This window comes from Bos indicus, chromosome 25 (genome assembly GCF_029378745.1).
Source record: "Bos indicus isolate NIAB-ARS_2022 breed Sahiwal x Tharparkar chromosome 25, NIAB-ARS_B.indTharparkar_mat_pri_1.0, whole genome shotgun sequence".
Classification (NCBI taxonomy): Eukaryota; Metazoa; Chordata; class Mammalia; order Artiodactyla; family Bovidae; genus Bos; species Bos indicus.
Window position 1 is genome coordinate 17,814,349 of NC_091784.1, and position 26,233 is coordinate 17,840,581.

Here is a 26,233-nt window from a genome sequence, read left to right on the forward strand (position 1 = left end):
TATTACTTAGCATAATGACCTCTAGGCTCACTCATGTTGGATCATGTATCAGTTCCCCTTGTTTTAAGGCTGAGCAACATGCCATTGTATGTATACACCACATTCTGTTTATCCATTTATGCACCGATGAGTGGACACTTAGGTTGGCCACTCCTCAACCCCCATCCCTCCTCCTCTGCTCTTTTTAGCTGTTGTGAATAAGGCTATGAACACGAGTGTGCAAATGTCTTGAATTCTGCTTTCAATTCTTTTGGGCATATACCCAGAAGCAGAAATGCTGGATCATATGGCAATTCTATTTTTAATTTTTCAAAGAGCTGTTATCAAGCTACATTTCTCTTTTTCTTTCTTTTTAGCTTCTACTTCCAATAACAGCCCAATAACCTCAGTGGCCAACTCCACTTTACTTTCTAGAAGGTCTCTGGACCACACGCTGCTGTCTCAGGAATCAAAAAGCCATTTCCCCTCTCTTTTCTTTTAAACTTCAGCTGCAAAAATTACCTGATTGAAAACTGCTGAAGAACCTCATCCCACACAGGAACGAATTGCTCAGAAAGCCCAGCCCACCGGCTAATTACAGGCTTTTACCAGGATTCTCGGCAAACGCTTAAATTGCAGATCAAGCTTCCCTTTGTTAGGAAGTGTTTGGAAACATGCTAATGGGCTGGGTTTCAGATCCTTAGCCTGGAGGTGACAGCTCTTTCCCCAGCTGATAAATAAAGCAAGTTAGAACCTCATGGATTCGAATTCCGGAGAGTCACAGTTTTGCTGAGATAGCTCCCAGCTCAATCCACATTTCTCTATTATTCCAGCCAGTGGTCTTTCTGCAAATGCCACCCCAGCGGGGATTTTCACTCAAAGCTGTGGTTCGGAACCCTGACTGAGCATTAGAAATGTCTGGGGTGCTTTAAAATACATATATTTCTAAAGAGCCCAGGACCGCAGCTAACCTAGCTGAACCAGAGTCTCTGTGGTGGGATCTGGCCACTGGCAGCAGGTGAAAACTCCCAGCTGATTCCAAAGCGCAGCCAGGCTTGAGACTCCCTCGCTTACTGCTGCTAAGTCACTTCAGTCATGTCCAACTCTGTGCGACCCCATAGACAGCAGCCTACCAGGCTTCCCCGTCCCTGGGTTTCTCCAGGCAAGAACACTGGAGTGGGTTGCCATTTCCTTCTCCAATGCATGAAAGTGAAAAGTGAAAGTGAAGTCGCTCAGTCGTGTCGGACTCTAGTGACCCCATGGACTGCAACCTACCAGGCTCCTCCGTCCATGGGATTTTCTAGGCAAAAGTACTGGCTCCCTCGCTTAGGGGGACACAGAAGTCTGCAATCCTTCCTACTCTACAAAGAAAATTTTCAATGGGCTTTTAACCTGAAAAACCTGAACTAAGGCCTTTAAAGGAGAAATGCAGGTCTTCCACGAATGGAGAGTACAGGCCTTGTCTGATGGCCACAGACGACAACAGCCCCCCGGAGCTGGGGGTGGGGGGTGTCAAAACAGGGATGCAGGGTGTGAGCTGGGGTGGGGGATGGGAGTGCCGCTACGGTTTGAGACTTCAGCCATATGGGCTTCACACATGGGACCTAAAGTACCTCAAAAAACAAATAAACTCAAGTCAATGTATGGCAAAACCAATACAATATTGTAAAGTAAAATAAACAAATAAATAAACAGAAGAAAATAAATAAATAAATAAACTCAGAACTGTATGCAATTATTTTCCGTCCTCTGGGGAGGGTCCTGCAGAGTTCCTATTACAGGCTCTGATGCTCTGTCACACACTTCCATCCCTGCTCCTTGGCTTTTTATCATAGTCTGCCACATGATGGTATATGATGTAGTTATTAAAAATAAGGACTTAGATCCATCCATATCTGCATTGACCTGGAGGGACTAAACACATCCACTGTTCCTGAAACAGGAGCAAGTTTCAGAATGATGTCCACAGAATGGTCCAGAAACTTTCACAAGAGAGCAGGGATCGCTAAATACACAGTTTTGGAATTAATGAATAACTGTTTAAAAGAACTGACTCTTCCGTATGTGGATGACATTTGTGTGAACAAGGAGAAAAGTGTGGAGTGGGATACACCAGGGCATTAAAGGTGGTGACTTCAGGGAGAAGGGCCTGGAAGGAAGTGAGGAAGAGAGTATGATTTCCTGAGGGCTGAGGGCTTGCTCTGTGCTTGACACAGTGCTTAGCAGTGATTATGAATGGATCTCTTTTAATCTAGGTAATAGTCCTTTGAGGTCTCCTTGTATGGTTTCCCTGTTTTACAGATTAGAGAACTGAACCACACAGATCTTGCCCAAGGCCACAAAGGACCCAAGCTATGCAGCGCACCCCTCTGTTCTTCTGATTCTCCATTCATACACTTCCTTCAGTTGTATCACTCACAAGCATGTGATACTTTGGTCATAAAATTTTAAGTAAAATATAAAAGTGTCAGGACTTTCCACATGGGCTCTCAATGCCCCACTCCCCCAATCCCTTCCTGATCTAAACATGCAATAGGTCCTTTATTCTCAGGAGGGAGGGAGGAATCGTATTCCATGCTTGGATCCAGTCTTGGTTCAATATGGCTCCCACTGCCTGCTCGCCACCTTTAAGGAGTCAATGGAATCCCTGTCTTCTGTCTTGACCTGAAACACTGTGGAAAGTGGGGTCCCTGTCGGTAACTCAATCTGGACAGAAGCCATCACAGGTTCTATCAGAAATCATGACCTCTGCTAGGGCAGGCGGCCCTGATTGGATGCAGACTCTCGGGGTGACAGGTCTTGACAAACCCCAGACCAGCCTGCCTGGAGGGGTCTTGGACCATGGAATATCTGCAGTCTTGTGGATGAGAGGCAATAAGGTTGTTCAGTGGAAGGACTGCATGCAAGGATTTTTCAGTTACAGCCTGCTTTCTCAGGAGACCTGTAAGCCAAGGATTCTAGACTGGATCTAAACAGATGATGGTTTCCAATTACTCTGGATCAAGACTCCTCAAAATATGAGGTCAGATCCCTAATGCCATCATGACCTTGCTGCTTGAAGAAATGCAGATCCCTTGATCTTAGGAGCCAGCAAGACCAGAGCTTGAATCCTGTCTACCAGCTGGAGCCCCTGGGTTGATTGCTCATGTTTTAAGCCTCAGCTGCTTGCCCTGTAAATTGATGAGGATGATGTTGACTTGACAGGGTGGACTATGATGAATATTAGCAATAATACAGGTGAAGTCTGTGAAAAGGACACAGGATTAGTAACCATTACTTCTTTTTTTTTTTTTTTTTACGGGAAGGAGCGTGTTGCTGTGCGCAGCTCGGGCAGCCGCCGCTCCTCCGCCTTTCACCGAGCGTTCTGGAAAGTTCCGCCATTACTTCTATTAAATCTATGTTGTGGTGGTGGATGAGGGCAGCTTCTAAATGGCTTCAGTGATCCTTACCTCCCAGTATCCACACCCTTGTACAATTCCTGCCTCTTGAATGTGAGCTGGACCTAGTGAGTTGCTTCTAATGAGTGGAATACGGCAAAAGTGATAGGTTGTCACTTCCAAGACTAGGTTACAAAAGGACTATAGCTTCCCTCTTGCTCATCCTCTCTTACCCCCTCATTTGCCCACTGTAAGCCAGTTGCCACACTGTAAGTTGTGCTATGAAGCAGACCATGTGGTAAGTAACTGGGCAAGGTCACTGGCCAACATCCAGGAAGGACCTGAGGCCCCAAGCCAACGTTCTGCAAGGAACTGAATCCTGCCAACAACTATGTTAAGAAGATTGAAAACAGATCCCCACCTGATCTTCAGGTGAGCCTTCAGATGAGACTGAAGCCCAAGCCAATACATTAACTGCAGCCCTGTCAGAGAACCTCAGCCAGAAGCACCGAGCAAAGCTATGCCTGGATTCTTGACCCAGAGCAAATATGAGATAATAAACATTGATTGTTTTGAACCACTAAAGTTTGGGGTGATTTTGCAGCAATAGATAACCAATACATCCTGGAAACAGTAGATTAAATTATACTTTGGAAACAATAGATTCAGCCAGAGTGTGGCACCTGAAGTCTTTACTTAAATGCCATGTCCTCTGGGAAGCCTTTCAAAATCCTCCTCTCTGAGTTAGGTGATCATATTTTCTTATGTTTCCCTATTAGACCATAAGCTACTTGAATCATCATATCATCAAAGCTCTCCTAGTACTTAGGATTATCTCAAAGTCATAAGTCACTTCATCTTCACAACAAACCTATGAAACAAGTACTATTATTGCCCACATTTTGTAGATGACAGAAACTGAAGCTCAGAGAGGCTAAGTAACTTGCCTAAGACTTTAGTAATTATGTGGAAGTGCCAGGAAATCTGGCTTCAAAATTCGCATTTGCAATGATTATACTTTGTGGTTCTATAAATCTTTTCCAAATTCACAAATGGCGAGTTCAAACCCAGGCAGCTAAATACCAGACATGAAGTTCTTAAATATCACCCTCTCGAGATCACCTTCTATCCCTAGGACAATATGTTGAATATGTCTCACCTGTAGTTCTCAATGTCTGGAACACCACCTACCTGTAAACACTAGGCTGGCATTTTCCAGTTCTTCTTGGGGAACTTTGAAGCTGAAGGATTCATTGTAAAAGGGATCGATTGTGCCTCTTAAGAAGGATGTCTTCTTTGTTTTCACAAGCTTGAGTCCATGTACCAGCTGAATTTTCACAAATGGGTCTGAGAATAGAGTGTTGGAGATCGTGAAACCCAATCCATCCATTCACCTAACTTTCCAACCATTCGACCCAGTGACCTACCCATTCTCTCATCTTTCATCAGTCCATCCATTCCAGGTTTCCACTCCTTCTTTCATTCATCCATTTCCCCATCTATCCACATATTTTTTTTCTTTTTCCCATCCAGCTTCTTCTCTGCTCACCCTTTTCTCTCTTTCTCTAGACATGCAAGATTTACTGAGCTCCCCGCATGTGTCAGGCATTGTGTTCATTTTACAGATGAAGAAACTGAGAACTCAAATAGGAAATGATTTGCATTAAGATAAGGCTAGTGAAAGAATAGCTAGACTCAGAGCCTGTCCTAGCTTTTCTGGCCTTAGAAGCCCATCATCATGTCAGTGAGCCCAAAGCCCATACAGGGGAAAATAGAGATGGCAGAATTATAACTATTATTCTTAGATCACTTTACAGCTTACAAAGAAATTCATGTACATTATCTAATTTTATGTTTGTATAAACAACCCAATGAGATAAATGCTGTTATCTCAATTTTTCAGATGGAGAATTGAGGTTTATAGAGGTGAAGTAACTTCCCCAAGGCCACATCATTTATAAGAAGTAGAACTAGGATTTGGTTCCAGGCAGTTTTACTCAGGAGCTCTTAATCATCCTATCATACTGACTCTCCCACTGTGGTGAATCTGAAACTCTCCAGCTTTAATACCATTCCCTCCACTGGCCCCTTCAAAATCTGTTTTTAATATGTGGTTTTTGAGAATACAAGTTGTCTTCCAAATTCAGCTGTCACTTTATAGCAAAAGTAATTTATTTTAGCTATTGCACTTAGAAAAGACTATATTTCCACCACTGAGCTGAAGAGATCCCAGCAACCATGACTGCTTTCAAGATAATATCCTTTGCTGTCATGGGAAAGCTACATAAGGAGGGAATGTAATCTGTTCTATTTCATTAAAAGACACGTTCAAATTGGTGTGTTATAGACACTTGAAATACAGCAGTGTTTTCAGAGCTGATTTATAAAGATGTATGCTACATTTGAAATGAGCTAGAAAAAGAACCTCAGAGGGTGTCCACTGGTCTCACAGACCAGAAAGCGTCGTCAGTGCTCACTACCGCCACCTGGAGCATGGTGTCTCCACTGCAGGCATAGCATCCCGAAAGTGAACATGGCTTACTCATGAACCACTCTTTGCAACCCCGTGGACTATGCAGTCCATGGAATGAATTCTCCAGGCCAGAATACTGGAGTGGGTAGCCATTCCCTTCTCCAGGGAATCTTCCCGACCCAGGAATCGAACCAGGGTCTGCTGCATTGCAGGCAGATTCTTTATCAGCTGAGCTACCAGGGAAGCATAGCATCTGGACAGGCAAGTAACTTCCTCCAGGCTGCATGTGTACAAGGAGGATCTAGAGTTCAATAGTTATCACACCTGGTCTCAATCAAACCCCCACTTCAAATGGAATGGTATCATTTACCTGCCTCATCCCAAGAGACATCTGATCATTTATTTTATCTCTTGAACTAACAGACTAGATCTGGATACTATTTTATCCTCAGAAGGTCCTATTAATTAACAGCATCCAGGATGCAGAAAAAGAAAATCAGGTCCCTTGTGTCAAACAAACATAGACGCCTTGTTAAAGCAATGGCAGAAGGAGGGGCCACACTGTACCTGAACCTTGGCTCACATCTGTCTGAAGAAGTTGCTTGGCTCGAATGACGTCAACATTCAGCCTCCCAGCACTCGGGAGATAATTCAGTGACAGAAGCAGCTCCCCGAGTTCTACCTCATTCTGTGGAGAAAGGATATAATCAGGAAGTTGCATTTTTCTTGTATTTCTTTTGCACCTCTCATGCAGGAAATTGATTCCAGCAGCTCACAAATGGACTTCTATGGGTGGATCAGCTGACAGAAGGTACCTCTTTTTCTGAGTTATTTTAGCCTCTTTCCCCAATTATTTTCTTCCATCCATCTCAGAAAGTTTGTTCTGCTTTTAGAATATTTAAGAGCAGCAACAACATAGTAAGAACAAAAGCATCAATAATGATAATAAATAAATGCCACATGCCAAGTACTCTGCTGAGTACTTTACATGAAATTATTAGTTCAATCTTCACATTTAACAGAAGAGGGAACTGAGGCTTGGAGGAGACAGAGGCTCAGAAACATGTCCCAGGCCACAGAGCTAGAAAGTGGTAGTGCTAACACTTGGACCTAGAGAGGCTGATTCCAGACTCTCTGAGCATCGTGCTATTCTGCCTCCCAGCAGGATACCGGGGAGGCAGACCACCCTGCAGGGAAACCATCCTGCAGTTTCTCATACTGTTTTGAAGTAATTCCCAGACATTATATTATTTATCTGTAATATTTTAGCAGGTTGAGAAATCTGTTCTCAACCTGCAGGCTGAGCCCACAAAAAGCCTGTGCCTCCAACCTCACCACAGCAAGCTCGGACTGTGACGTCACTTGTTGAAGATTATCTGTTCCTTTGCTGTTAATACAACCAAATTGTGGGAAGCTGTGGGAAGTTCACATACGCACCCACTGCGTGACTCCATCCTTCCAACAGTACCAAGAAACAAGAGGCCCCCACTTCTTTATCCCTGTAAACATTTTTTTAATTGTAGAAAATTTCAAATACAAGTTAAATAGTCCAGTTTAATTAATCTCCATATACCCATCACCCAATTATACCAATTATCTACACACTGCAACATGTTTCATCTTGTCTTAGTCCGTACAGGCTGCTATAATAACAAAATACCACAGACTGGGGAGCTTATAAACAACAGCAATTTCTCTCTCACAGTTCTGGACACTGGTAGATCAAGGTGCCTGCATGGTGGGGTGAGGGCCCTCTTCAGGGTGGCAGACTCCTTAGCAGAGGGCTGGGAAGCTCTCTGGAGTTTTAATAAGGGCACTAATCCTATTCATGGGGGGCTCCACCTTCATGACCTAATCACTTCCCAAAGGCTAAGCATTCTAACACCGTTACATTTCATGTTAGGATTCCAACATGTGAACTTCCCAGGGGGTGGGGGGAGTGGACCACAGACATTCAGACCATAGCACATCTATACCCTGACGTGTAAAAAACTTTAGCTGCATATTTTAAACCAAGTCCCAGACATGATGCTATTTCACCTATGTATCTTTTAGAGTGCTTTTCTGATAAGGACATTAAAACAAATATTTTGGACTTCCATCGTGGTTCAGTGGTTGAGAATCTGCCTGCTCATGCGGAGGACACGGGTTCGATCCCTAGTCCAGGAGTCCACATGCCGCAGAGCAACTAAGCCCAAGCACCACAACTACTGCAGCCTGCACCCTAGAGCCTGGGCTCTGCAACAAAAGACATCACAATGAAAAGCCCGTGCACCGCAATGAAGAGTAGCCCCCGTTTGTCTAAACTAGGGAAAGCCCATGAGCAGCAATGAGGACCCAGCACAGCCAGAAATAAATAAATAAAAACCCAAGTATTTTTAGTATGGGAAATTTCCAATCACATTTAAAAGAAAACAGAAGCGTATAAGGGGCTTCCGGATAGCACCATCACTCAACTTCAACAATTCCATCACATGGCCAATCTTGATTCACCTAAACCCTCATCCAACTCCTCATCTTATTCTGAAGTAATTCCCAAATATCATATTATTTTATCTGTAATATTCTAGCGTGTATCTCTCAATGATGAGATTGATCTATCCATCCATCCTTTGTCCACCTACACACTCGCCCAGCCCTAATCTCTATCTCTTTTGGTGTCAGTCATTTGAACAATACCAAGTGGCAGCTCTAGAACAATGCTTGGTACATGCAGATACTCAATAAACATTTGTTGACTGGATGAAGAGTCAAACCAAAATATTTCTGAACCCACTGAGTTAGTCACCAAACATGAAACAACCTTGGAAATCATCTCAGAGCATGCTGACTGGCAGCCTGTAGATATGTTTTGTTTGGTTCACATCACGTTTAAACAGATAATTTGGAGAAGGCAATGGCAACCCACTCCAGTACTCTTGCCTGGAAAATCCCATGGACAGAGGAGCCTGGTAGGCTGCGGTCCTTGGGGTCGCGAAGAGTCGGACACGACTGAGCGACTTCACTTTCACTTTTCACTTTCATGCATTGGAGAAGGAAATGGCAACCCACTCCAGTGTTCTTGCCTGGAGAATCCCAGGGATGGGGGAGCCTGGTGGGCTGATGTCTATGGGGTCGCACAGAGTCAGACATGACTGAAGCGACTTAGCAGCAGCAGCAAACAGATAATTACTTGCTAACATTTATAAAATTCAAGAAACATTTATAAAATTTTTGTGTGATGCCTTTCACACACAAAAAAGCCTAGATTTCTTGCCTTTCTTGAAAAACAGGAAGGTCTGCCAAGGCTGAGCCCACATCCCCACCTGGCAACATCTGGGCACAATGCAGTGCCCTCCAGATGGGATCTGTCTCTTCATGTCATGAGGTTCCCATGTGTCTTCCTTCACCCTTGACATTCTTGCTGTCCAGCTCTGGGCACACAAGCTTGCAGATTTTTCAAGAAATGGCCAACTCAGTGTCTTGAGTAATCAGAGACGTTCAGAGCCCTTTACACATTAGCCAAGGGTTTCCTTCTTGTTCTTGAAGGCCTGGAATACATGTTTGTCCCCAGGCAAGGAGTGCTGTGCATTATGCTGGTGCCCAGGCCAGGGATACGCCATTCGAAAGCCCTGTGGGCTTGGTTTCTCCCAGGTTTGTAAGTCAGAGTGATGCCTTCCCTGCTTCTTAAATGAACCAGCATCTCATCTCATAATGCAACTGTATACACAGGGATCAAGATTTGTAATTCAGTCAGCTGAGCTGCATAAACAGGTTCAACCAGATTTAACCAATCTAGTCATCGAAGGTAGTTTAGAGATGGGCACAATTTTGTCCCCAGGCCACATTTGCCAGTGTCTGAAGAGATCTTGGGTTGTCACAGCTATGGTGGGGGATGCTCCTGGTACACCTCCCTTTGTAGAATACCCATATCTAGTGGACAGCTACCGCCCCAAACAAAGAATGACCCAACCTCAAATGGCAACAGTGCCGAGGTTGAGAAACGCTGGGTACACAAGGGAAAGGGAGACAGCAGTCTCCTTTGCATTAACAAAAAGAGAGTAAATATTCTTTCACCCAACAGTTCCATCTCCAGCAACCTACCCTACAGACATCGTCACACAAAATGTGTCAGGATGTGAGCACACAAGGGTAGTGAGTACTTATCACGGCTTCCACTGATTGCCTGTGGGCCTACTATGTGCCTGGGCTGGAATGAGATATGATGCCTGCATCATGGAATATACATTCTAGAAGTGGAGACAGTAAACTAAAAAAAAAGTCATGAATGAGGTGATTTCAGATAATGCTGAGTACTAGGAAGAAAACTCCAGCAGGGCAAGGGAGATGCAGGCCTTTCTGGGGAAGATAGAAATATTTATATCTTGATTGTGGTAGTTGTTTCACAGGCGCACTTGCCCCCAGATCAATACACTGTATACGTCAAATGTATGTGTTTACGGCATATGGGCTTCCCTGGTGGCTCAGACGGTAAAGAATCTGCCTGCAATGCAGGAGGCTGGGGTTCAGTCCCTGGGTTAGAAAGATTCCCTGGAGAAGGAAATGGCAACCCATTCTAGTATTCTAGCCTGGAGAATTGCATGGACAGAGGAGCCTGGTGGGCTACAGTCCATGGTGCCACAAAGAACTGGACACAACTGAGTGACTAACACTTCCACTTTTCATTTATTGTATATAAATCATAACTCAGTAAAGTAGGGGGCAGAAATCTAAAGCAAGCACGCAGAGCAGAATATTAGCCCTTGTCAAGTCTGGGAGATGTTTAAGTGGGTATTATTGTATTGTTTTCTGTTAGAAATATTTCATTTAAAAACACAAATAAAAATAAACAGTAAAAAAGAAAGCAAGAAAATCAGGCAGAGATGGTGACTGATGGGGCACACACGGGGGCTGCCACATCAGCCAGGGTGGTTGGCGGGCAAGGCCTCTCTGTGAAGGGAGATTGTTCAGTTCAGTCGCTCAGTCGTGTCCAACTCTTGTGACCCCATGAACCACAGCACTCCAGGCCTCCCTGTCCATCACCAACTCCCAGAGTTTACCTAAACTCATGTCCATCGAGTCGGTGATGCCATCCAACCATCTCATCCTCTGTTGTCCCCTTCTCCTCCAGCCCTCAATCTTTCCCAGCATCAGGGTCTTTTTAAATGAGTCAACTCTTCGCATCAGGTGGCTAAAGTATTGGAGTTTCAGCTTCAACATCAGTCCTTCCAATGAATACCCAGTACTGATCTCCTTTAGGATGGACTGGTTGGATCTCCTTGCAGTCCAAGGGACTCTCAAGAGTCTTCTCCAACACCACAGTTCAAAAGCATCGATTCTTCTGCACTCAGCTTTCTTTCTAGTCCAACTCTCACATTCATACATGACTACTGGAAAAACCATAGCCTTGACTAGACGGACCTTTGTTTACAAAGTAATGTCTCTGCTTTTTAATATGCTGTCTAGGTTGGTCATAACTTTCCTTTCAAGCAGTAAGCATCTTTTAATTTCATGGCTGCAATCACCATCTGCAGTGATTTTGGAGCCCAAGAAAATAAAGTCAGCCCCTCTTTCAACTGAGGGGAGATTGGAGGCATGTTAAGTGTGGAGGGGGACACGCCAGGCAGAGAAGAACAAGTGAAAAGAGGGAGGAACAAAGCCAGTGGGTTTGAGGGTGAGAGGAGATGGATTCTGGAAGGGTCCACGGAGCCAGAGAAAGCTGCCCCGTGGCTGACCCAGTGGGACCCTGCTCATGGCCCAACTGCCAGTGCAAAGAGATGGATTAAAAGAGAAGGACCCAAGGCCAGTTCCCAGCCCTCGGCTCCTAAGAGGCCCTCAAGCCCTCTCTAAGTAGAGTGCTTCCTAGAGAGGGCTGCTCGCCTCCTCCCTGGGGCCATTGACTGAACCCTCAACAAGGCAGCTTGCTGATGTCATCACCTTTCTGAGAAGGTTGTTTTTCATCTAAAGGAAAAAAAAAGTCAAGCTCTTTTAGCCTTCACTCCATTAGTAGGATACAAGCTGGCAGCCCTCTCCTGTGCCCCCCACCCCCACCCTACACAAGCACATCAAGGTTTTCATGCTGTTTTTCCAGGAAAGCAGGTCCATTGATCTAGCCATTCTTTCTCTCTGTCTCAGGAGTGATCAACTTGCAAGACAGTTGTCTGGAACTCAGGGAACAGTTGGTAGAAATAAAAAAGGAGACTAACTGAGCAATATCGAAGGCTTGATTTATTTATTCAACATTTATTCAACAGTTACTGGGGCCTGGGCCTGGGAAGTCATGAACATGGTAATTACAGCAAACCTTTACAAAGAAAGCACCCTGGACCAGGCATTGATCTTGACAAGCTAAGGCTCAATCTCATTTCTTCCCCTAATAGCCTAGAGATTTCCATTTTACAGATGAAGAGATTCTAGCTCAGGGACACCAATGAGGAAGGACAGGAAGCAAGCTCAGTCCCTGTATTAACGCTTACATTGTGTTGATGCTAATTAAAGCATGATCCCAGCCATCAACAAGTTAGTCGGCTGGGGAAGACTAGGGAAAATATGAAAAAAAAAAAGAAAAGAATAAGTGTTGGCACAGATGTGGAGAAACTGGAACCCTGTACACTGCTGCTGGGCACGTAAAATGCCATAGCCACTCTTCTACGAAACAGTGCGGCCATTCCATGAAACATACAGATATGGTATGACCCAGCAATTTCACTCCTAGGTATATGCCCAAGAGAACAGAAAAATGTGCACGTGAGTTTCACAGTTGCACCATTCATAGTAGCCAAAGGGGGAAACAGCCCAAATGTCCATCAATGGATGAATAGATTAACAAACTATGATTCATACAGAGGTGTTATTCAGTCATGAAAATGAATGAAGTCGTGATATGTGCTTCGGTATTGTGTAGTAGAGCCTCAAAAACATGATGCCAGGTGAAAGAAGCCAGACACAAAATCACATATTGTGTGGTTCCATTTATGAGATACCCAGAATCAGTAAATCCATAGAAACAAAAATCAGATTAGTGGTTGCCAGGATCTGGGAGGAGGGGAAGATGGGAGTGACTGCTTAGTGGGTATAGGGTCTCCCCTGGAGATAGAAATGTTTTGGAATGAAAGGCGATGGTCTTACAACATCGAGAATGTACTAAGTGCCACTGAAATGTATACTTTTGGATGGTTAAACTGATGTTATGTGAATTTCACCTCAATTAAAAAATATAATATAATATGTCCTAGGTGTTAATTAATTAATTAATTAATTTCTTTGGAAAGAATGATGCTAAAGCTGAAACTCCAGTACTTTGGCCACCTCATGCAAAGAGTTGACTCATTGGAAAAGACTCTGATGCTGGGAGGGATTGGGGGCAGGAGGAGAAGGGGATGACAGAGGATGAGATGGCTGGATGGCATCACTGACTCGATGGACGTGAGTCTGAGTGAACTCTGGGAGTCAGTGATGGACAGGGAGGCCTGGCGTGCTGCGATTCATAGGGTCGCAAAGAGTCGGACATGACTGAGCGACTGAACTGAACTGAACTGAGGTGCTAATAAGCCATATGAACCAGACCAAGTACAAGACTGAAGCACAATCCACTCTGGGAAGGGGCGTGATCAGGGAAGGCTCCTTCACTCAAGATGCATTTGAGTTAATCCCTAACAGACAGGTAGGATGTGTTGACTCAGCTGATCATGGCAGTCACTTCAAAATACATGCAAAATTCTATATATGTCATCACATTGTATACCTTAAACTTACAGTGTTATATGTCAATTATATCTCAATAAAGTTAGAAAAAAGAAAGGGAAGTAGGATTTTGTCCATCAAATGATGCAGGAAGGGGCACCCCTTGCAGATAAAACAGAATGAAGGAATCCTTCACTGCAGCCCTGGCACCCTTTGCTGCTCTGGTCCTGAACAATCTTGATGTAACTAACATAAACTCCCGAGTTGTTGCTGTTGTTCAGTTGTTAAGTCATGTCCAAGTCTTTTGTGACCCCATGGACTGTAGCCCACCAGGCTCCTCTGTCCTTGGATTTCCAAGTAACTTGCTATTAATAACAAAGTAGCCAAAGAGGATTAATAATTTATATTTCTCAAATAAATTACTGAGGATTCTCTTTACAAATGGGGGCTTCCCAGGTGGCTCAGTGGGTAAAGAATCCACCTGCAATGCAGGAGACACAGATGAGGGTTTGATCCCTGTTTGGGAAGATCTCTGGAGAAGGAAATAGCAACCCACTCCAGTATTCTTGTCTAGGAAACCTCATGGACTGAGGAGCCTGGCAGGCTACAGCCTATGGGGTCACAAAGAGTCAGACACGACTAAAGCAAATGAGCATTCATTAGTGCTCACTACAGGTAATATTATCTTCATTCATTTGCATTCTTGGTTTTTGTTTGTCTGTTTTTTAAGTGGGAAAGACAATGCTGGGCTGAAGAGGTGCGCTCTGAACCCCTACAAATGGGGGATGCCCCCCATCTCCACTCCAAGTAAAAAAGACAGAAATATATTTTTTGGCAAGAATTTGATATTTCAGAAGCTATCCTGAAGTGCCCCTTGTGGGGAATTTAGACCACTGCTGGGATAAACAGTTGAGAATAACCATCTTGAACAACAAATGATGAGAGGCTCTATCATTATCTCAAGGTCAAGCCTTAACCCAGCTCTGAAAGTGGAGTGTCTTTGCTACCCTGGGGGCCTCTGCCTGTGAATGTGCCCACATATGGAGAACACGTACTGGACATCAAGTCCAAGGGCGGAATGTTCTTGGAGGGTTCCTGGAGCCAGCGTCCCCTTAGTCCCTCTTCCCTAGAAGTACTTGGTGCTAAATTTAAAAGCTGACCAGCACAGCTGGTAAGGAGCTCAGAACATGGCCACAGAAAAAGCAGGACCACCTACTTCAGTAGCTCCCCAACCTGACCCCCGCCCCGAAGGGTCATGGAATTTATAGCGATATTTGTGGACACCCATGACATACTGACTCATTAAACTTTCATCAATCTTGGGCAATTATGCCTTTCCTGCAACCTAATTCTGCCGTCCCCACAACCTCCCAAGACACCGACAGTGTCTGGAGACATTTTTGGTTATCACAATTGGGGAAAGGGTTGCTACTGACACCTAGTGGGTGGAGGCCAGCGATGCAGCTAAATATCCTACAAAAACACAGGACACCTCCCCTTTGCCCCCACCCCCACAAACACACACACAACAGAGAATGACCTGGCCCAAAATATCAATAGTGCTGAGGCTGAGAAATCATAATAAAACCTACGAACCTTGTCCTGGTTCAGATTCTTCTCTTACCCGTGATTCTAGCCTGAACAAACGTTCAGTTCAGTTCAGTTGCTCAGTCGTGTCCGACTCTGCGACCCCGTGAATCTCAGCACGCCAGGCCTCCCTGTCCATCACCAACTCCCGGAGTTCACTCAGACTCACGTCCATCGAGTCAGTGATGCCATCCAGCCATCTCATCCTCTGTCATCCCCTTCTCCTCCTGCCCCCAATCCCTCCCAGCATCAGAGTCTTTTCCAATGAGTCAACTCTTCACATGAGGTGGCCAAAGTACTGGAGTTTCAGCTTTAGCATCAGTCCTTCCAAAGAAATCCCAGGGCTGATCTCCTTCAGAATGGACTGGTTGGATCTCCTTGCAATCCAAGGGACTCTCAAGAGTCTTCTCCAACACCACAGTTCAAAAGCATCAATTCTTCGGCGCTCAGCCTTCTTCACAGTCCAACTCTCACATCCATACATGACCACAGGAAAAACCATAGCCTTGACTAGACGAACCTTTGTTGGCAAAGTAATGTCTCTGCTTTTCAATATGTTAACAGCAACTAAAGACTTTGAATTTTCCTCCAACGACTAGGAGGAAAGTCCATTCACTGTCTCTGCTGAACTTGTCTTGGGTAGTCTCTCCAGACTGGAAGATGCCACAGCACCAGCTGTAAGTCAAAGATCAAGCTACAATTCCCATCCTTTTCTTCACTGCAAGCAGAAACCCAAGCACCAGATACAAACTCCTTCTGGGAGATGTGTTCAACCAGCTCAAGGAGAATGGATTGCTTACTTTGAGGGGATCTCCAATGCTATGAAGTCTTCTTTCTCCAACTCAAATTTCATCTGATAAGGTTGGCATGTCAGAGCTGGAAGAACTGGATTCAGTTCTCTAGGTTTGTAAAAGAAAACAGAGCCAGGCCTTTCTCTCACTTCCCTGCTTAATACCTTCCATCATTCTTAGAATGAAATTCAAAATTCTTAGCCTAATCTTCAACATGATTTGTCAACCTTGGCACTACTGCCATTTGGGGAAGGATCATTCTGTGTTGATCTCCAATACGTTGGCCACCATATGCAAAAAGCCATCTCACTGGAAAAGACCCTGATGCTGAGAAACATTGAGAGCAGGAGGAGAAGAGGGCAACAGAGGATGAGATGGTTGGATGGCATCATCGACTCAATGGACATGAGTGTGAGCAAACTCCAGGAGATGTTGAAGGACAGGGAAGTCTGGCATGCTGCATCCATGGAGTCACAAAGAGTTGCACACAACTTAGCGATTCAACAATAGCAACATTCTGTGTTGTGGGGCTGTCCTGGCCACCGTAGGATGTTTATCAGCATCCCTGGTCCCCACCCACTAGATGCCAGCAGCACACCACCCCTAACTGTGATAACCCGGAATGTCCTGCTGCTGCTGCTGCTGCTAAGTCACTTCAGTCGTGTCCGACTCTGTGTGACCCCATAGACAGCAGCCCACCAGGCTCCCCCGTCCCTGGGATTCTCCAGGCAAGAACACTGGAGTGGGTTGCCATTTCCTCCTGCAATGCATGAAAGTGAAAAGTGAAAGTGAAGTCGCTTAGTTGTGTCCGACTCTTAGCGACCCCATGGACTGCAGCCCACCAGGCTCCTCCATCCATGGGGTTTTCCAGGCAAGAGTACTGGAGTGGGGCGCCATTGCCTTTTCCTTTCTAGACGCTGCTAAAGGTTCCCTCGGGGCAAAATCACCCAGTTGAGAACCACTTATCTACCAGGATCTAAATAATCCAACCGCTGCTTCTATCTCAGACCTCATCCAGTTGCCACAACTGCCTCTGCTCTACTCCTTGAAAACACAAGGCCAATCCTACCCCAAGGCTTGCTGTTCCCTCAGCCTGGGAATCTCAACTCAAATGTCACCTCCTGCTCTAGGCTTTCCATGACCACCCAGTGGACAAGAGCCCCCCGCCCCCATCAATTTCTACCGCATCACCTTGTTCTCTTTCCTTCATGGCGCTCATCCATGTCCTTCTCTCCACCACTATCTGCAGAGCACCAGGAAGAATTTGAGGCCAGAGGCCATGAGACCAAGCTGTGTGGCCCCAACAGGGAGGCCCCCTGCACCACATCCCGGACAAGAGGGGTCATCGTCACAACGTCTGTCACTGGCCCTACCCAAGAAAACTGAAACGGAGGTGGGAGAAGGAACTGGGTGACTGGTACCACACCTGCCTTCTCCCGATTCAAGGCAACATCACAAATAGGTCTCATTTCCTTTTTAAAGGGCCCGATGAGCTTCATTTGGTTGAACCACGTAGGGTGGGCTTAGGAAAATGCAAAGAGTTCATCTGTAAATTACTCAAATGAATCCAGAAGCCACCCTGCTAGCCCCCCAGAAGCCCTGCTTTCCACCCAGAGAAAAACTCTGCCTGCCTGCAACCTCTGAACACAGCTAAGTCTTCATCAATAAAAGGGAAATCAAAGAAAACCATTTGGAACAAAAGACACTTTCTGGGAAAAAACCGCGGGCTCTCCTCCTGACAGACTTCCTTTGAAGTGCTTTGAGGGCACCCTTGCTCTCACTCACCTAGCAGAGGGTATCGGATGTGTGCACACACTTTTAATGACGCCCAAACACAGCTGCTGTGTGTTCATGCCTTTGTTCCCATGAGTCAGGAGAAACCTTTTGTCTCTTAATTTACTGCACGAACAATATTAAATTAGGAATGGATTTTTTTTAAAGCAAAATTCAGCCACAATCCCAGCACATTACACATTTCATCCAAAGCTTTCTTTTCTCCACCGCCACCCTTTCAGATTCTTCTTCCAGTCCCTATCAATAATCAAAACAATATTTGCATAGCAGCATTGACAACACAGGTGAATTCTGAAATATTGCCCCTGGCCTTTTTAAAACTTAAATAGACACACACGTTTTCCAAGTTACTACCCAGACATCACAAATATCTTTTGTAATGTCTACTTAGAATATCCCATTAGGCTGAAACACTGTAATTTACTTTAACCACTTTCTATTGCTAGGTACTTGGGTTATTTTTAACGACCTAAAATAGGGCACTGTGGCACTTTTTCCTCTTTTAGATTACATCCCTCTAATAAAACCCAAGGGTGATATCACTGGGTCAAAGAATATATTAAACCAGGAAAAACGTCCAGATATTTGTCTGCTGTTCAGTATGAACCACCAGACCGTTTGTCAAAAGGGCTGAACTAACTTCACAGCCACCAGGAAAGGGAGAGGGCAGAAGTGTCTCCACAGCATCACCAGCACCGAGTATTAACATGTGACGGTAGGGTGTGGGATCAGTGTGGCCGCCAAAACAATTTTTGCTTGCGTTTCTTTGATTGACTATCTGGCCACATACTGAATTACATCTCCTCCTCTGCGTGGAAACACTGACTTTCTTTCTATGTGACTTCAGTGCTCCTCCTTGCTATGCTCATGGCATGGCTGACAACATACATTTTACACTGGATTGTATCTGTTACTGTCAGGCTTCCTAATTATTCCTGTCCATGGGATATCTTATGATGGATTCGGTTTGTATTTCTCTGCCTGCTAAAAGGACTGGGCATCTTTTCATGTTCATCAGCTATTCATCTTTTTTCCTCTTCTATGAAGACTCTGTTCATTTCTTTTGGCCCATTTTTCTATTGGCCACCTACTGATTTATAAGAAGGCCTTCAAATATTTGGAAAACTCAGCAGTGGCCACAGGACTGGAAAAGGTCAGCTTTCATTCCAATCCCAAAGAAAGGCAATGCCAAAGAATGCTCAAACTACTGCACAATTACACTCATCTCACATGCTTGCAAAGTAATGCTCAAAATTCTCCAAGTCAGATTTCAACAGTATGTGGACCATGAGCTTCCAGATGTTCAAGCTGGATTTAGAAAAGGCAGAGGAACCAGAGATCAAATTGCCAACATCCACTAGATCATAGAAAAAGCAAGAGTTCCAGAAAAACATCTACTTCTGCTTTATTGACTACACCAAAGCCTTTGACTGTGTGGATCACAACAAACTGTGGAATATTCTTAAAGAGATGGGAATACAGACCACCTGACCTGCCTCCTGAGAAATCTGTATGCAGGTCAAGAAGCAACAGTTAGAACAGGACATGAAACAACAGACTAGTTCCAAATTGGGAAAGGAGTACGTCAAGGCTGTATATTGTCAACCTGCTTATTTAATTTCTATGCAGAGTACATCATGAGAAACGCTGGGCTGGATGAAGCACAAGCTGGAATCAAGATTGCCGGGAGAAATATCAATAACCTCAGATATGCAGATGACACCACCCTTATGGTAGAAAGCAAGAGGAACTAAAGAGCTTCCTGATGAAGGTAAAAGAGTTGAGTGAAAAAGCTGGCTTAAAGCTCAGCATTCAGAAAACTAAGATCATGGCATCTGGTCCCATCACTTCATGGGAAATAGATGGAGAAACAATGTAAACAGTGACAGACTGTATTTTCTTGAGCTCCAAAATCACTGCGGATGGTGACTGCAGCCATGAAATTAAAAGACGCTTATTCCTTGGAAGAAAAGCTATGACCAACCTAGACAGCATATTAAAAAGCAGAGACCTTACTTGGTCGATAAAGGTCGGTCTAGTCAAAGCTATGGTTTTTCCTGTAGTCATGTATGGATATGAGAGTTTAACGATAAAAAAAGCTGAGCGCCGAAGAACTGATGCTTTTGAACTGTGGTGTTGGAGAAGACTCTTGAGAGTCCCTTGGACTGCAAGGAGATCAAACCAGTCAATCCTAAAGGAAATCAGTCCTGAATATTCATTGGAAGGACTGATGCTGAAACTGAAGCTCCAATACTTTGTCCACCTGATGAGAAGAACTGACTCATTGGAAAAGACCCTGATCCTGGGAAAGATTGAAGGCAGGAGGAAAAGGGGACGATAGAGGATGAGATGGCTGGATGGCATCACCGACTCAATGGACATGAGTTTGAACAAGCTCCTGGAGTTGGTGATGGACAGGGAAGCCTGGCATGCTGCAGTCCATGGGGACGCAAAGAGTCAGACATGACTGAGTGACTGAACTGAACCTCAAATATTATGACTACAAAATTTTTCACCAGTTATGGGTTGAACTGTGTCTCTTCCCAAATTCATATACTTAAGTTCCACTTCTGAGAGCCTGAGAATGTGACATTATTTGAGAATAAAGTGTGAAAGTGTTAGTCTCTCAGCCATGTCCAACTCTTTGTAACACTATGAACTGTACCCTGCCATGCTCCTCCGTCCATGGAACTCTCCAGGCAAGAATACTGGAGTGGGTAGCCATTCCCTTCTCCAGAGGATCCTCCCAACCCAAAAATCAAACCCAGGTCTCTTGCACTGTAGGCAGATTCTTCACCATCTGAGTCACAAGAGGAGAACACGGTCACTGCAGAAGTCATTGGTTAAGATGAGGTCGTACAGCAGTAGGGTGGGCCTTTAACCCAATATGACTGGTGTTCTTACAAGGAGGGGAAAGTCTGGACGCTGATATGCACACAGGGAGAATGCCATGATTCTCAAGGAACTACCATGAGCCAGGAGAGAGATCTAGGGTAGATTCTTCCTAGAAATCTTCAGAGGGAGTGACCCTGTTGACCTCTGGATCTTGAAAAATGTGCTATGGTAAATTTCTTTTGTTTAAGCCAGTGTGTGGTATTGTGTTAAAACAGCCTTAGCCAACTAATGCCTGTGTATAGTTCTCCCAGTTTGTGGTTTGTTTTTAAATTTTTTTCTACCACGTTTTCTGATGAGTAGAAGTTCATAGCTTTAAAGTGGCAGAATGCAGTCACCCTTTTCCTCTGTGGTTTACACTCTAGGACCTTTTCAGATATGCTTTGCTCTACTTTGGTCATAAAGATACTCTCCTTTTTTTCCTTCTAAAACTTGAAGCTTGGCTTTTCAAAAGTAAGTGCTTGGACCACCTGGACTTGGCTTTGGTGTGTGGTGTGAGGTAAGGCTCTGTTTTCATTTCTGAGGGAGTGCCCTTCTTTTCTCCTCTCTCTCTTCCTATCAGGTAAGTTCCTTGAAGGTAGTGATTTTATGTTACCTCCGGCCATCTCCCCAGGTACAGAACAGACCCTGAGTGAATGCAAGCCAAGAGAAACATCTGTTTATATCCTGTGTGTGAAGCTAATCCTTTCAGGGAAGATGGGAGAGAGGCTTAATCTTTTGATGTCTGAAGAACTTAAGGCTCAATGGCCATCCAAATTAGTAACCTACTTCAGATCCATTCAAGCATCTTGAAAGAATGAGATACTGACTCTCTTCCAAATTGGGCCCCCAGTGAGCATCTTGCAGCAGGGACAGCTGTTCTAGCAAAGATGGTTCCAGAATATGTAACACTATCAACCCAAACCTGAATGGCAGGCATGAGGCTACCAGAGTCTATAATGAAGGACCAACAGTGGACAGTTAGGGAGAACCGCCTCTAATAGAAGCAGCAGCAGCAGCCATGATAGGCCAGGACACTCACAAGGAAGTGGCTCTGCCAGCTAGGGGAGGGCCTCCGAGTCAGCAGGGTCCAGCCCCTAGACCTTTCTTCCATGAGCTCATTCCACTTCTACATAGAAAGCTCCCCTTTGGCTTCTCTGCATCTTAGTCACCTGATTAGACCACCCCTTACCCAACCATCCAGTCCACAGATATTTAAAGTGTCTACCACATGTTGGGCACAGGGCGAGCATACAGTAGGTGCTCAGTAATGATCTGTTGATTGGGCAGTCGTGCTAGACACAGAGGACACAGCAGTAAGCAAGACATCAAGGTCACTATAATGTAATTCCTGAGAGTAAACATTCGTCAATGAATTATTATGTAGAACTAATTCATTATAAGATGATTTAATTAGCAGTGTGGTGTGTGCCATGAAGAATTACAAGGTGCTGTGGGAACCAACCTTCCTAAAACTCTCCAGCAGAAGCAGATAGAGGGCCAAGGGGGCAGGCCCACTGAACAGTGGAGAAGACCAGCATGGGCAAGTAAAGGGGGTCCAGGGGAGGGCTGGGGCTGGGGCAAAAACAGGTCAGCTCATGCCTTGCAGCCAAGTAATGAGTCTGGATTTATCCTGACAAATAGGGAGCCACTGAAGGCTTTAGACAGTCACCAAATTAGACATGCATGTCAAAGAGATCTCTCTAGGGCACTCCACTGGTGATCCCAGAGGTTAAGACTCCATACTTTCACTGCAGGGAGTGGGTTCACATGCCCCATGGTGCGATCAAAAAATAAAATAAAACACAAGTTCTCTCTGGCTGCACTTCCTTCCTCTTCCAACAGAAGCTGTCTCTCCTTCTGACTCCCCTTTCCACTCATGTTGTTATTAGTTACTTCTCTGCATCTCGGTCACAAACTCTCTTATGAGCCTATTGTACTTTTCATCTGCTATCATTTCTCCAACGCAAGACCACACCTTCCATGTTCTCACTTACTTCTCTTTCCTACTCCAAGTATTTGGAGGTAGGAGGGTTGTTACACGTTGAACTGTATCCCTCAAAAAGATCACGGAACCAAATCTCCCTCAAGGCCTCCAGAAGCAATATGACTCTGCCGACACCTTGACTTTGGACTTCTAGCCTCCAGAACTGGGAGGGAACACATTCCTCTTGTTTTAAGCCACATGATTGGTTGTCATTTATCACAGCCACCACAGGAAACTGATGCCATGATATGCTAATCAGGACTGAGTCACGGCCCTACATCCCAATGCCAGCTCCATCATGGACCTACTGTGTGACCTTGGACATGCTGCTGAACCCCTCTGAGCCTCACTTCCTTTCCTCCTGGGGAAAATGGGGGCCAAACCACAAAGTTCTAGGGGAGACCAGCTCTTCTTTTTTTTCCTTTTCTTATAAACGTTCTTTTTTTAGAGAAATCAACCTGATGGAGTTAACCAGTCACTCCAATAAATTCTCATTTGAAATGTATTTTGAGGAACTGACATAAGCTTGTGATCATTAAATTTCAATCTAGCTTGTTTTGGCTGTTTAAGTTTTTACAAATTGTCCTTATATTTTTAACCTTGATGACTCACATCTTTTATTTTTATTTTTCAAAGTTTCTATTGGAGTATAGAGACCAGCTCTTCTTATGCTTCTGTTGCTATGCATGACAGGGTTCTCGCCTACCTTCCCTCGAAGTCTAGCTTCTGTCTCCTGGTCTTCATCATTCCTAATCCTTTTCCCTTGCCTGCAAAGGCAGTTTTTCCAAGAATTCAACTTGTGGTCCCCTTTTCTTCTCACATTATATATACAGTGTTTCTTATATAAGAATACTGTTGATGCCTAGGGTTTCAACTATCATACTTTCCATGTGTCCCAAACATGCTGATTTCTTTTGAGCTCTAGTCCTGCCTAAGCCTTATATGTTTTCTTTCCTCCTTCTCCTTTTCTTTGTCCCTTACTTGATTCTCTTCCATAAATGCTTTTATTAAACATTTATTATGTAGCAGGCACTGGAGAACCAGCAGTGAACAAGACAGAAAAAAAAAAAAAAAAAAAATCCCCATCCTCTTGATCTTCACATTGTAGAAGAAGAAAGAGACAGTAAAGAAACCAACTTGTAATGTCTGCTAGTGGTAGGTACTGTGAATAAAAATAAAGCTGCCTAAGGGGATAGAAAGTGACAGGGCTGCCCCTAAGAGGGAAGTCAAGGACGGCCTCTCTGAGATGGTGACACTGAGGCCAGAACTGAATGAAGAAAGGAGAGAGCCATGCAGGTATCTGGAGGGACAGCATTCCAAGCAGAGACAGCAAGTGCAAAGGCCCTGAGGCAGGATCATGCTTGGTGTGCTTGAGAAACCCAACAAAGTTGGTATGGCTGGAGCAGAGTGAAGGAGGCCACCAACGGGGTAAAAAGGTTGGAGGGAGGAGGGATTGGGTCTTGTTTCCATTTTTATCTTCAATGAGATGGGAAACCACTGGAAAGTTAGAAGCAAGAGAAAGACCTAAGCTGATACTCGTTTTACTAGCTTCCCCTGGCTGCTCTGTTGAGAATATATTGAGGGAAGCAAAGGGATGAAGCAGACAAACCCATAAGGAGAGTTATGATAACCCGGGTGAGAGGCGATGGTGGGTTGGAGGTGGTCAGAGTGGAGGGGACTGGAGCGGTGGGTACGGCTGGCATGGTTTGCTGATGGGTATAAGATTAGACGGAGAAGGCAATGGCACCCCACTCCAGTACTCTTGCCTGGAAAATCCCATGGACAGAGGAGCCTGGTAGGCTGCAGTCTATGGGGTCGCTAAGAGTCGGACACGACTGAGCGACTTCACTTTCACTTTTCACTTTCATGCATTGGAGAAGGAAATGGCAACCCACTCCAGTGTTCTTGCCTGGAGAATCCCAGGGATGGGGGAGCCTGGTGGGCTGCCGTCTATGGGGTCGCACAGAGTCGGACATGACTGAAGTGACTTAGCAGCAGCAGCAGCAGCATAAGATAAGACTTCTAGGTTTGACAGTAAATGGTGATATCACTGATGGATATGGAGAACATGCAGGCAGAGCAATTTAGTTCAATCTTGAATATGTTCTGAGTGAGGCACCAGCCACCATCCAGGCAGGGGACAGGCCTAGGCTTATAAAGTTCCATGTTTCCATAGCCACCCTCCTCAGAAGCGGAAAACACAGGTTTGTAGGGCCTCCTCAAACCTACTTGACCAGATTCTTCAGAAGAGGAGACTGGGAATTCATATTTTAAACAAGTGCCCAAGAAAAGCTGATAACATGGGTGTTTCTAGTGATGGGATCAGAGCTAAATCAAATCTCTTACGATTATACAGTGGAGGCGACAAATCGATTCAGAGGATTAGATCTGGTAGACAGAGTAACTGAAGAAATATGGACAGAGGTTCATAACATTGTACAGGAGGTGGTGACCAAAACCATCCCAAAGGAAAAGAAATGCAAGAAGGCAAAGCGGTTGTCTACTGAGGCTTTACAAATAGCTGAGGAAAGAAGAGAAGCAAAAAGCAAGGGAGAAAGGAGAAGATATACCCAACTGAAAGCAGAGTTTCAGAGAATAGCAAGGAGAGATAAGAAGGCTTTTAAAATAACAATGCAAAGAAATGGAAGAAAATTATAGAAAGGGAAAGACTAGAGATCTCTTCAAGAAAACTGGAGTATCAGGGGAATATTACATGCAAGGATGGGCATAGTAAAGGACAGAAACATTAAGGACCTAACAGAAGCAGAAGAGATTAAAAAGAGGTAGCAAGAATAAACAGAAGAACTTTACAAAAAAAGGGCCTAATGACCAGGATAACCACGAAGGCATGGTCACTCACCTAGAGTCAGAATTCCTGGAGTGTGAAGTCAAGTGGGCCTTAGGAGGTATTACTATGTACAAATCTAGTGGAGGTGATAGAATTCCAGCTGAGCTATTTCAAATCCTAAAAGATGATTCTGTTAAAGTGCTGAGCTTAATATGTCAGCAAATTTGGAAAACTCAGCAGTAGTCACAGAACTGGAAAAGGTCAGTTTTCATTCCAATACCAAAGAAGGGCAATGCCAAAGAATGTTCAATCTACTATACAATTGCACTTATTTCACATGTTACTAAGGTTATGCTCAAAATTCTTCAAGATAGGCTTTAGTAGTATGTGAACTGATAACTTCTAGATGTACAGGCTGTGTTTAGAAAAGGCAGAGGAACCAGAAATCAAATTGCTAACACTTGCTGCATCATAGAGAAAGCAAGGGAATTCCAGAAAAACATCTACTTCTGCTTCACTGACTACGCTAAAGCCTCTGACTGTGTGGATCACAACAAACTGTGGAAAATTCTTCAAGAGATGGGAATACCAGACCACCTTATCTGTCTCCTGAGAAACCTGTATGCAGGTCAAGAAGCAACAGTTAGAACCGGACATGGAACAGCAGATTGGTTCAAAATTGGGAAAGGAATATGTCAAGGTTGTAAATTGTCACCTTGTTTATTTAACTTATATGCAGAGTACATCATGAAAAATGCCGGGCTGGATGAATCACAGGCTGGAATCAATCCAGGAAAAACATCAACAACCTCAGATATGCAGATGATACCACCTTAAGGGCAGAAAGTGAAGAGGAACTAAAGAGCCTCCTGATATGGATAAAAGAGGAGAGTGAAAAAGCTGGCTTAAAACTCAGCATTCAAG

At 44.5% G+C, this 26,233-nt stretch overlaps 1 protein-coding gene across 2 annotated transcripts in view; it reads right to left on the minus strand.

Moving 5' to 3' along the window:
* SYT17 (synaptotagmin 17) overlaps positions 1–26,233 on the minus strand; it is an 89,114-nt gene that overhangs the window by 31,472 nt on the left and 31,409 nt on the right. For both annotated transcript variants that reach the window (XM_019988357.2, XM_070779724.1), the window contains exons 6-7: positions 6,397–6,517; positions 4,548–4,703 (exon numbers count right to left, since the gene is read on the minus strand). In XM_019988357.2, coding sequence (XP_019843916.2) covers positions 4,548–4,703; positions 6,397–6,517 — 277 coding nt within the window. The remainder of the gene's footprint in view (positions 1–4,547; positions 4,704–6,396; positions 6,518–26,233) is intronic.